Source organism: Zosterops lateralis, assembly GCF_965231275.1.
Source record: "Zosterops lateralis genome assembly, chromosome: 4".
NCBI classification, from domain to species: domain Eukaryota; kingdom Metazoa; phylum Chordata; class Aves; order Passeriformes; family Zosteropidae; genus Zosterops; species Zosterops lateralis.
Window position 1 is genome coordinate 20211979 of NC_139765.1, and position 12894 is coordinate 20224872.

Genomic DNA, 12894 nt, shown 5'->3' on the forward strand with positions numbered 1-12894 from the left:
AAACAATAAGCATAAAACTAGCTCCTTGTTAGGGCTGCATAAATGGCCAACATTCTCTGTGTTCTAGAGCAAAGCTCATTATCTTTTGAATGTGGACAGGACCATCTGTCTGTATGATCAAAAGGCAGAGTTCTCTTAATTCATGGAAAGAAAGACAGAAATGTGAGTGACTTTTAGAAGACATTTCAGCTTTGCTGCTCCTCATTGAATAGGATGTACAATCAGAATGTGGAAACTATCACTTTTGTGATGTACTAGAAAAGTTACAAAAATCTTCTTGAAAGAATGTCATAAAGTGATGATTTACCACACTAGAGAATTTGGCAGTGGCTAAAGAACTAATAAATCTTTCTGAAAAATGTTTTTCATGTTTCAAAGGCACCACAGGGAAGCACAATGCATGTTGTGCTGGAAAGCGATTTAAAAATATTTCTCCCTACATCACAACTTAAGATTTTTCACTGTTGGAGGCAAAACAAGAGTTAGGAGGGAAATAGGAAGTTATTATCCCTCGGGACAGTTACACAAGAGACAGATGATTCCTAGACAGGGTAGGCTACCACATGGCTTCAATCTAGGTGACAGTGGAGGTGGGGAGGATCTTTGACTCTTGTTGAAACATTGATGTTGTGTGGAACTTGACCTGTAGGCATTATGGGATGGTTATGATGCCAGAACCAGAACTTAGTATGATGCAGGGCTGTATGCAGAAATAAAGGACTGAAAAGAAGGGAACTGTGTGTTCTCCAGGGCCATTGACTGGAATGGAGGTCTGAGAGACTTGTATTTGGGCTGCAGATACAGTAACTCCATGTGACTGTCACATAACAGTTAACCAAAAGCCATTTGCCCTTCTCCTGTCACTACAGGTCCTTGTAAGATGTCCGTTTCCATCTTCCCCCTCAGGTACTGAAAGACCACGATTGTTCCCATACTATAACTTTTTAGGCAAGAAAGCTATTTCTAAATATTTTAGTTCTTTTTTTCTCAGCTTTTCATTTTTATGTTGTTTTAAAGGCTTTGGTTTGGTTGAATTGGATTTTACTCTTATGGTCTGCTCTGGTGCAGTCTCACTTTTCAGTGTGTGAAAACCATTTTTGTCCTACACAAGGCAAATTTATCAAGGCAAGTAATGCTCAGGTTAACATTAAATATGAATATGTGGCTATTTCTTTTTTCCTGATTTGAGCAATTAGTAATACCTCTGTTTCCCATGTTCATCATGTAGATGGACTAGTTTTAGTTTGCTTTTTAGCTTGCCAACCATTACACTGTGGAATGCAGTGTTTATTCACATAAAGCAACACAAAATAACAACTGTGTTGTCAGCTAAAGGAAATTGCTACACTTTAAAATAGGAGTGCTGAAGATGTATTACACACGCTCAAACTACTTTACATACAGATCTGTGGTATTACATAAAATATTTTGAAGCAGGAACTTCTTTTCTGGAAAGATCACACTATCGATTTTCTTATGTGTCTTTTATGAGGTAAATCTAAAATTCTACAAATGCTTTACAGATCTTGAGAACTAGTTACACTGGTCACCATTAGGTCTCAGTTCTCCAGTTTAGGGCATCATTGACTCTTTCTTGCTTGTGACATTATCAATAAAAGTTAACTATTAAACTTGTATTTTAACCTTTTTTGCCTTCAGTCAGTGGTTGGTACAAAACCAGCAAATTAAACTGTTGCAATGACATGATACTAAGCAAAAGAAAGGTAAATCCTATGTATCACACTGTTGTGGTTTGAAAGCAAAACGAATGAGAGGCTTCAAGTCAGAGATATAATTTAATAAGAAGAATGGTAAAAAGGTAAAAGTAAAATAAAATAAATGCAATAACACGAAGGATCACTGACAGAGTCAGAATACAACCTGAGCAGGATGGTGGAAGCAGTCCAGGTGAGGTGCTCTTCCTGAAGCAGTGATCCTGTAGAAAGCTCTGGCAGCCCTGCTCCTCTGGGAATCCAGTAGGTAAGTGCTGCTTGCACTGTCCCACATACCAGCTTATATCCAGGTGAGAATGCTTGGCTCCTCCCCGTGGGCAGAGCATCTCACAATAGCATGAGAAGTGTGAAATGGGTCCTTGATGGCCCATTAACAGAGATAACTCCTGGAGGGAGTTACCTGTGACTCATGGGCCATTAGCAGAAGACACCCCAAAAGTCATTAGCAGAAGACACCCCAAAGGTGTTAATGGGCCATTAGCAGAAGACACTCCAAAGGCCATTAGCAGAAGAGGCAGGGGGCTTGGGAAAACACTAGCCCACCTGGTTTCAACAGTTCATGAAGATGGTGATAGAATAAATACTTTGTGTACATCCTATACTGCAACCCAGGACACACACTCTGGCATCTGTCATGGCACCAGTAACATTTTATTTAAAACTTTTTGTTAGGTTACTAGACAGTTAAAAGGCTAATTAGCCTCTATCCTTTCTAAATCACAAAGGCCAGATTAATGATTGTTCAAACTGTTGCTCTGGTGTGAGGCTGGCGACCTGGTAAATCGGGGGCCACGGTGAACTTACAAACTGGCCGGACAAACCACGTGTGACACCAATATGATGAACGGTGGAATGCGATTTATTTCCCACGGGCACCTGCTTAAGTAACCTCGGTGCACCCGTGTGACTCTCGGAAGGGCATAGACAGCAGGGTTACGGGGCAGCAGCATGGAAAGGAGGAGGACCCTATTCTCCTCGTACATCGCGTGATCTTCCGTGCGATTTTGCTAACTACATTTCCCCCCTCTCTATGACCAATAAAACTTTCAACTTATACAAACTGCATAAACATAACAACAACAAAGAACTGGAACAACTTGTTAGTAGAATGTGCGAGCAAGTTAAACTTGTTAGCCAATAAATGCTGACGTTGTTGTCTTTTCAAGCTAGCTGTCTTTGCTCTAAAAGCATAATGTCAATTCTGCTTAAGCGAGCTTTAACAAATTGGGTTATTTTGTTAAGCAAACAAGGGCCGAACACGAGGGCAAGCAATATGGTAACCACTGGTCCGATCAAGGTGGAGACAACGGGGGCAATCCAAGGATGTTGGCTGAACAGGGAATCGAACCAGTTTCGCTGCTGGAACTCTTGGCCACGGCGTATAAGTCTTTCTTTAAGTTCTGCCATGGATTGCCTGATCGGACCTGAATGGTTAACATATGTGCAGCATTCCTCGTTCAATGCAGCGCAAAGTCCTCCCTGTTGCATCAGCAACAGGTCCAAACCTCGTCGGTTCTGCAGCACCATCTCCGACAAAGAGAACAGAGATTCTTCCAGTTTTAAAATGTTTTTGTGAATCTCAAGGAGGTCTTCATCAATTGCTCGCTGGAGCTTCAACAAATTCTGTTTCTGTGTGACCAGCGAAGAGATGCCTGTAGCTGCTCCTGTTCCACCTAGAGTTAAAAGTACTGCTAAACTGACAGCTGTTACCAGTTCTCTCTTTTCGCGATAGCGTGCTTCGAAGTGGAGCATTACCTCGTCATCTGTGTGGTACAGGATCCTAGGGATGACAACGACTTGAACACAGAAATCGTTAGTTGCATCAAACTGCCTGATGGAGACACATGGGGTGATACCTGTGGTATGACAAGCCCACACAGTCCCTGGTGCTGGAATGGCCCATGACTGTTGTTGGTCTAGGGTGATCGAGGTGTTACAGTGCTGTTTATTTTGAGTGGCTAGGGATCTGCTGCCAATGCACAGTCCGTACCCTGAGATCATTCCCAGAGTAATTCCCTTGCCGGAAGTGTCCCACTTACATTGTTTGGGATTGGCTCTTTTAGAATATTCAAACATTGTGCTGACACCTATTCCTTCGTAAAAGGGTGGTTTGGCGTCATAGCACAACCAGCATGACTTGGTCAGGTTAAGTTGTGAGTAGTTTAGTGACGCAAATGCAGCGTATAGCATTCGATCGAACAGACCCTGCGAGGCTACTTCGGGTCTGGGACTGGCTGGTACTGAATCGGGCTCTGCTGTTGCAATGAGTGTTTTCTCTTTTTGTGAGGTTATCAGCTCGTTGGGCCCTACTGCAATGTATCGTGTGGGTGGATGAGTTCTGATGATCTGTATAACTGTGCCACGGTCAGGGGCCAGGCGTATTGCGTCGTCTTCATGCCTGTACACTGACCACAATCTGCTTATCGCCCATGTTGGGTCTTGGGGTAGCAGTACTGTGACTGTGAGGTGAGAGCAATTTCCTGGGGATTTACCTTGGTATGTACTTTTTGATATACAGCCATGAGGCCAACTTGTTACTTTTAGGAACTCATCCTCCCTTGGAGGTTTCCACCGGTTACCTGTTACTATGGTTTCACAACCCCAATACCTACAAAACCAGTAACCTGATTGAGTGCAATAGCTCTTTCCGGGGTTGATACTTGGACACCAGTATGTCCCTTCTTCAATAACTCTTGCCTTACCGGATCGGTCTCTCGTAAAGATGTCTGTCAGACGCACCATCCACACGGGTGAGTTGGTTTCGGACTGACCTATCACATCGCTGGTGATAAAGTTCCTGAAGGTCCAGATGCTTGGCTGGTAGGGATGATTATCCGCGCCTAGGTGAACTGATGGCAGCGCAAAACTGATACACAAGAACAAAGCCGGAAGTTTGACTGGCAACCTGTAGTGGACAACCTGTGGAAAGACACTCAAAGGCAAATTGTTATCTAGTCTTTTCACGGGAAATATTCGTGCTGCAGCCTCTGGCAGGTCTGCAAGTGCTGTTTGTATCTTTCCCCAGTCTGTCAGGGGCATGAACTTAGTCTTTTTTCTATGTGCATGCCTCATGGGCAAGCCTGTGTGTTTAAAGAAAATTGCTGGTGTGTCCTCTGTGTCTGTACTAGAATCTGTATCATCACTAGACTCCCCACTGGTGTGACACTGTCCCTTGTATTCAATTCCCTGTCCCTTGTATTCACTTCCTTGTCCCTTATATTCACTTCCCTGTCCCTTGTATTCACGTCCCTGTCCCTTGTATTCACTTCCTTGTCCCTTGTATTCACGTCCCCTGTACCACCCTTCTCGGACCGGCTTTGAGACCTGCTTGACCTCCTCCTCCTCCAAGTGAGAGGAAGTGGACTGGTCAGAGACTTCCTGTCTCCTGTGCTTTTTGCTCTGACTCCGCCCTCTGGGTTTCTGGTGGGCGAGTGTGCCACTCCTCCTGCTCCGCCTCCTTTCCAGAGGCATTTCTGCCTTAAAAGGAATGGCTGGGGAACCCGTTCTCCGATTGGGCTCTGACTTCTCCTCCCCTCCGCGGACCGCACCTCCCCCTTTGTAGTCACAACCGCACGTGTCTGTGGCGCGAAATTTCACGGAGCTCCGCCCTTCTTCTTCAGCCTCAGTGCCATGTTGTGGTGCATATGGAGGTGGCCTTAAGTCTATTTGCCTTAAATTTGCATCCACAACGTTCTCCCCGGGGCTCGGGGGGCTCTCCGATAGATTAGAATCGACTGCGGACTGGGACTTTAGGACCGGAGATGTGGATCGCGATCGCGTGTTAGTTTCAAGCGCCCGCCCGCTCTTCGTGCCAGGACTCCCGAGCACGGACTGTGAAAGGTTATCGGTTTCAAGCCCCCGTTCTTTCTCAGCGCGATCATTTTCAAACGCAGTCTGTGTGGCTGCTCCGATGCCCAGCCTGGGAGTTAACCTCAGATATTTTTGAGCCGCAGCCCGATCATTTTCAAATGCAGTCTGTGTGGCTGCTCCGATGCCCAGCCTGGGAGTTAACCTCAGCCATTTTTGAGCCGCGGCCCACGTCTCCTGCTCCTCCAGCGCTTTCTGCAGCGCTTTCATCACTTTGCCCCAGCTTTTAAGATTTTTGCTGGTGGCAGAGATTATAACGTCTCTCGCAAGTGCATTAGTACACCTCTCCCAGCATTCTGAATGCAAAATATCAACGGGGCGATCAATCGCTCCCAGAGTTAAAAGCCGCTTAACCGCAGCATCAAAATCTTTTGCTTTACACTTAATTCCCCACTGTTCACAAATTTCTGAAATTACCTTGCTAAGCATTTCCATGCCAGCGGTACTGAAGAGCGTCCCCCTCCACCAGGGTCGTCCTTAGCGCCCTGGTCGCCTCCCGTTACCAGCGTGTCACCCGTCACCCGGAGCGCACATGCCCCGCGTGTCGGGGGGGCGCGTTCCCGGGTTTCGGCACCACTTGTTGCCTCTGGTGTGAGGCTGGCGACCTGGTAAATCGGGGGCCACGGCGAACTTACAAACTGGCCGGACAAACCACGCGTGACACCAATATGATGAACGGTGGAATGCGATTTATTTCCCACGGGCACCTGCTTAAGTAACCTCGGTGCACCCACGTGACTCTCGGAAGGGGATAGACAGCAGGGTTACGGGGCAGCAGCATGGAAAGGAGGAGGACCCTATTCTCCTCGTACATCGCGTGATCTTCCGTGTGATTTTGCTAACTACATCAAACTGCAACAATATTGTAATAAAAGTGATAGGTATATGGCTGACTATGCTTTTCTCTCTTAAAGTCTCTCTTAGAGTTCTGCTTACTCGTTTGCCAATGCAATCATTTTTAGACAACCCAAAATGAACTCTAAATTGTTAGCTACTAATATCCTAGTAAACTACGAAGTTTGTTCAGTTTTAAGAAATTTATGCATTAAATAAGTCTTCAGGTCAGCAAAAAAGTCACTGTTCTTCCAAGTCTGGGCTCAGTATTAAAGTTCTTGGAATACTGGTGCAGATCTGGCACCACTCATATTTGTGTGTATGAGTAGAACACATTTTTGGTTCTTTTCCTAAAGCTTCAGCTCCTGAACTCCTATGAGTATTTGAGAAAATCAGCTCTTGCTCAACAGTTTAATTCTCATAGCTGCAGAGTGCAAAATTCAAAGGCTTAAATTTCAAAAGGCAATTCTTCCCTTCAAATGGAAGGGCTTGTGTTTGTCTGAAGCTTTATAGGTAAAGTGATCTGTTTGCTGGGTGGGGACAGAATGGGGGTCTGACTCTGGATTTCTGACTGCTGGTTGACAGTATTGCTGCCTATCAGACATCATGCACAGTGCTGGGAGTGTTTACTGTGTCTTGGTGGTCATTTGCTCCAGCCTAAAGCAGATATAAAATGCAGCATTGTGAAGCATCTTCTGGGTTTTTTTTTCCACTGGTGTACATGTTGGCATCAATGACAACAGGGCTGTTGTAGGACTAATAGCAGTTCCATTTATATTTGGCTCCCCTACAGATCAGATGGCCTCTTGGTTAGTATCCTCAAAATCACTTTTTTTTTTTTTTTTTTTTTTAAGAAAAGAAAAAAGAGTGATAATAAATTAATTTCCCTATTTTAATCAAACCCTCCATGTTCAGAACACAAAGCAGACCATATCGTTGCTCAATCACTATTGTTTTTGCTTATTTCAAAAAAGCAGTTCAGTTGAGTTCAGTCATATCTAAAAGACACTTAATCTCTTGGAGTTCAATCCTGAAACTAGCTGAGGAAATTAATCATGAAGGACTGGGACCTAGGCAGGCGTTAGAAAGCAAACTATGAAAACCTTTCACACTTAACTCATTCCACCACAACACTGGCAGTATCCTGGTTGACCTCACACATACTTACACACAGTCTGCAAATCTGTTGCCATCTTCCATCCTTCCTCCCTGTCTTTGTAATTAGGTCACTGAAAATAATAGCATCCCTTCCTCAAAGGCAAAGAGATGTGAGGCAACTGTAGGTTCCCCAGAACATTCTGGAAAAAATATTTGCACTGCTTTCTGTCATTCTGCAAACCCAGAGTAAAACCAAACATACTTTTGTTTCTAAACCATACCCTGCAAAAGAAAGGGAGTATTCATTCCCTCGAGCAGCTGTGTGAGGTACTGTCCTGTAGTACCTCAGACAATTCTTGGTTAGGAGAATTAAACAAAGATATTCACAGCTCTGCCAGTGCAAGACCTACTTTCTACATTTGTTTCTGTGACATCTGGACAAGCACAAAGCTTGTAACCCTCCAACCATTTATTTTAAAGTTGAACTGAAGTGGCTGCCAGTTAGATTTGAATACCAGGAGTGGCATCTCTCATCCAAGGAATTAGACTTCCCACAGGGAGCACATGAAACAACTTGCTGTCCTGGACTCAGTAATTTTCATCAGACTATGATAAGATCCCCACTACTTTTCAAAAAAAGAAAAGGAGATTGTCACAATGTCTGAGGCCAGCGAAATCACTATATTTGATAAAATGCAAAGGATCTTTTGGTTCTGTTATTACTGCTTCTTATTAGAGCTAGGAAGGTCATGAGATTTTTTTTGGATCAATGGCCAATTTTGTTGGAAAAAATAAAATCAGGTCAAGGTAAAGCTTTTGTTTGATAGTGAAGTGAAAATGTGGGGGGAAAAAAACCTCAAACAATAATGTTACCAAAAAATAAATATTTGGGGTTTTTCACCCTCTTTGTTGTCCTTTCTTTTCTCTTTTTTTTTTTGCCTTTTGCATTTAGGCGTGTTTTGAAAGAAAGTCGCAAATTTTCTTTTGGAAGATAACACTGGGAAAATATGTTGACCTTTTGAAATTGAAATGTTTCATTAAAATATTCTGCAGACAAGTTGTTGATATTTTCATAACTCTTTTGTTTTCAAATGAACCTATTTGGTAACGGTATAAGTACTTCTGGTCCCTTCCACCTAAACTGTATTTTTTAGTAAAGGCAGGTTTCTTTAAACATTTTCCCAACTCAAGAAACTATGGATGTTTATTTGTCCATGGCAACAGGAGCGAGCTTTTCTTCTTGGGGTCCTGGGGGTCTCAGTGGTCCTCTGCATCAGGAAGAGATGAAGACAGAAAATTCAAGAGTCACTGGCATAAAATGCAGGCATGTGAAAACAGACCTATTACAAATATTCTTAGCCATACCACATCCAAGGATTTCTATTGTAAGAGCACCATATCACACCCTGCTGAAGTATTTCAAGTTGGACTTACCTTGAAAAGCTCAGAATGCCTTCACTCAGTTGCAGAACTAAGCATTTCCCACAAAAAAAAAAAAAAAAAAAAAAAAAAAAAATTATTTGCTTGATTTTGCCAAATAGAATCACACACACCTAAAGAAAATTATGGACATTTGAAATAAGCTTTTCATTTCCCAAAGCCATGGAGTGGACACAGACCTGGGAGTACAATCACTTCCCCCTCTGAATTAAGCTCTTTCATGCTACAGAAGTCCTAGAATCCATACTGAAAAAACTGAGTCACCTCCTGCAATTCCTTTTAGCTGAAGAAAAAGAGTCGAGAGTGCCCAGAGCCCACCAAACCAGTGTTCTTATTGGGTTAAATTCAGTGTTCTGATCCTTGTTTGCAGGGTAATCTCAGCCAGTATGGTCATGACCTCCAGCAAGAGCTATGTTATACTGGAACAATAGATCTGTCAGCCTCCTGAGTGAAAGGGGTGTGTGCAAAGGACAAAGTTTCTCAGCAGCTAGCTCATGAAACTGGAGTTCCTGCCTGGAAAGGATCAGGATGATTAAAAAACTCAGCACCTTCTAAGCAAAATGGAAAACCCACTTCTTTGCTTTGCTCTTTCCACAAATGCTCTACATGACAAAAATAAATTAAGTCCAGTCTTTGCTGCCACTAAAAAAAAGAAAGAAACATTATTTGCAGGAAGGAAATTACTAGGCTATTTCTGTCTATCTACTTTCCATAATTTGGGGATCTTTGTAGTGTTGCCACTACAGGGGCTGGCACCTAGTTGGGCGGAACAGGTACAAACTGCAAAAGGATTCAAGACATTTATTTGTATAACACTCATTTTTTTCTAATCCTTCATTGTTCTGATCACATTTCCTGTCTCAGTCCAGGCCTCAGAGCTGAGCAGGCCAGCAGCCCTCTCCATGTGAGAGAGACCTCAGGGTTTGGAGTCTCATGTCTGAGAAATCTTAGCACTGGTGTTCTTCCATTTCTAAGTCCTATTCCAGTGCTTTGTTTTTTTCAGAAAAATTATTTCAACACCACACTGGAAGTCCACAGTGTGAGCCATTCCAGATATATTTCATTCTTCTGGATCCTTTCATCCTTCAAATGATCTATATGTGTTGATATTTATGCTTCAGATACGACTGATCTGTTCATTTTGGTCAGTGCACTTTCCATGATCATTGTGTGTTTGGTTGTTTTTCTATGATTGTCTCAAGACATGGCACCCCTGAGGATGACAGCTGGTGTTAACTGTGTTCCTTTGGCTCCTCTCTGTCCTCAGGGGCTATGCAGTCCTATACATGGTCACTCACCTACACTGTGACAACAGCTGCTGGGTCACCTGCTGAGAATTCCCAACAGCTGCCCTGCATGAGGAGCCCCCACGTACCGTCATCATCCGTCACACACCGGATACCTGTGTATCCCCACAGAGAAGAACATGGGTAAGGCACTTCCCAGGGTCTTGGGTTTTTCAATGTGTTTTTGGTGGGATTTGGATGAGCTTCTGCTTAGGTGGTTTTTTTGAAATACAGTAAAAGCTGTTTCTCGATATAATTAAATTTGAATTGCAAAGATGCTGATATCATAATTCTTTGGCTGTTGTTGCTATTCTACAATTATATTATGTCTTTGTTTTATAATCTCATTTAATTCTATTCAAAAACACAGTAGGCCTGGAGAATATTTTCTAAAAGAGAAGGCTTAAATAGATTTCTTCTCTGATTCCTGTTTTCCTGTGCCATGTTTGAAAAAAACTAGATGTGCCTAGAGAACAACCCTACTATACCACATGTCAGGAGAGGTGATCCTTCTCTTCTGCTCAGCACTGCTGAGACCAAATCTGGATCCAATTCTGTGCTCCCCAGTACCAGGCAGACCCAGGCATACTGGAGTAAGTCCAGAAAAGGGCCACTGATGATAATTGTGGGTCTGGACTAGGTATCATACAAAGAGAGGCTGAGAGAACTGAGGTTATTTAGCATCAGGCAGAGAGGGCTCAGGGAGGGTCTTAACAGTGTGTATAAATATCTGCTATCTGCTGGGGCGGGGGGGGGGTCATGTAAAGAAGACAGAGACAAGTTCTTTTCAGTGGTATTTAATGACTGGATAAGAACAAATCAAAGTACAAGAAATTCTGTTTAAGCACAAATGAACAAAAAACTTGTTTTACTGTAAGTGTGATCAGACACTGGGGCAGGTTGCCCAGAAAAGCTATGGAGTCTCCATCCTTGCTGATGTACAGACTCCAGCTGGATGTGATCCTGGGCAGGCTGCTTTCATAGGCCCTGCTATGAGCAGATGGTTTAGACTAGATAAACTCCACAGGTCTCTTCCAACCTCAGTGATTCAATGACTACTGTTGACCTGCAGATGAAAAAATGTCTACAGTTTGAAGATATAAACATATTATCACCATAATATTCTAATATTCTCCATCACCAAAATTTGCTCAAGGCTCTCAATTAAAATAATTACAGGTATAAATTTAAGTAACATTATTTCATCTGGAAAAGCTTCAGACACTTGCTAAAGCTCTCAGTGCTGTTCTCATTAAGCAGCAGTTCTTCTCTGTCATCCGCATAACTCACAGATTGTTGGGGAAGATGAATCAGGGAAACCTTATAAATATGATTGCTTAGCAAAAGATTCTGAAAATATGAAACCTATAATCAAAATAGAAATGGAAGCTTACTTTGAGTTGTAGGATACCGAGTCTTAGTTACTATATAACCTGAAAACAATAGTCTAGCCAGCTGAAGGAGAATCCCTTTTGAATGAACAATACCTTTCTGCTGGCTAAGGGATCCAAAGGTCAATGTAGCAAAATAGAAAAGTCCAAAGAGTAGTTTTTAGAGTTTAAAATATAAAATATAACACAGTATTGTAATGTAGTAGTTCTTATAGGCTGTATGTAGATTCTATAGTATTTTGTGTCTTGTATTGGCTGGTCACTGTAAATTAGAATATTCATCACAAAAGGAGATATAATGTATTGTAACAAAGACCTCGCTCTCTCTCTCGCTCTCTTACCCCTGCGCTCTGACCCCTGCGCTCTGACCCCTGCCACCTCTCTTGCTCCCACCTCTCTCGCTCCCTTCTCTCTTAGCTGTTACCATCTTGTTCTTTCTCCCTCTTTCTTTGGGACTTCCCTTCAGCCGAGGCTGGTGGGTTTTTACCCACAACCCTTGCAATAAAACCACGTATTCTAGAATATCTCAGGTCAGCAGAGTTCCTTCTCCCTGCTGTCCATGGATGCTCCTACAACAGATATCCATAAGTAAGAAACCAATCACAAACTATTGGGTGGAGAAGGAATAGACAATATAGTAAGGTCAGCAAATGCCCAGGTGCTGCTATGATGCAAGAGGTTAAAAAGGTTTTACTGTGTTCCTCAGTCTTGTTGCAAACTCATTAACTTTGCAGAAGTGCTTTCCCAGTGTGAAAGACTCTAACCTGTTTGGAAGGGTATCAGTAGATTAATTTGAACCCTGGATCTTCCATCTTGGATATGATTAGGTTTATATCTGTTGGAATGTCACTACTAAGCCCTTACTGGGAAAACCTGGATAAGGAGAAAGGGAACATCTCTCTTATCCAGAAAGATGCCTGTTATGTGAAGACAGAAATAGAGCAGCACAGAGGTCCAGAAGCTAAGAGTATTCAAGACTTGGAACAGACCACAGTAAGGCAGTGTCTATGTTGTGGATATATATGTGTGTATATGTATGAGAATTCATTGTTGCTGCAGGAATCTCTTGCCTCTGGTGTTGGATTATGGTGATTTGAGGAAACAGTTTAATCTAGGTGAATCAGCTTTTCTGAAAGACAATAAAGATCAGATGCTCACATGTTCATAAAAATGGGGAGATTGCAGAAAGTGTCCATGCATCTTCTGCTAGTGAATGATCCAAACAATGGTGGCCAACAAACACTG

The 12894-nt window shown here is 42.8% G+C and overlaps 1 protein-coding gene and 1 long non-coding RNA gene across 3 annotated transcripts in view; one reads left to right on the plus strand and one right to left on the minus strand.

Annotated features, from left to right (window-relative positions):
* The window catches only part of LOC310908484, a 311975-nt gene that overhangs the window by 131479 nt on the left and 167602 nt on the right, over positions 1-12894 (minus strand). The gene's annotated exons all lie outside the window — the stretch shown is intronic.
* The window catches only part of RFX4 (regulatory factor X4), a gene marked incomplete at both ends in the record, with an annotated part of 91590 nt that overhangs the window by 68514 nt on the left and 10182 nt on the right, over positions 1-12894 (plus strand). For both annotated transcript variants that reach the window (XM_083859101.1, XM_083859100.1), the window contains one exon: positions 10240-10402. In XM_083859101.1, the coding sequence (XP_083715227.1) occupies positions 10240-10402 (163 nt within the window). The remainder of the gene's footprint in view (positions 1-10239; positions 10403-12894) is intronic.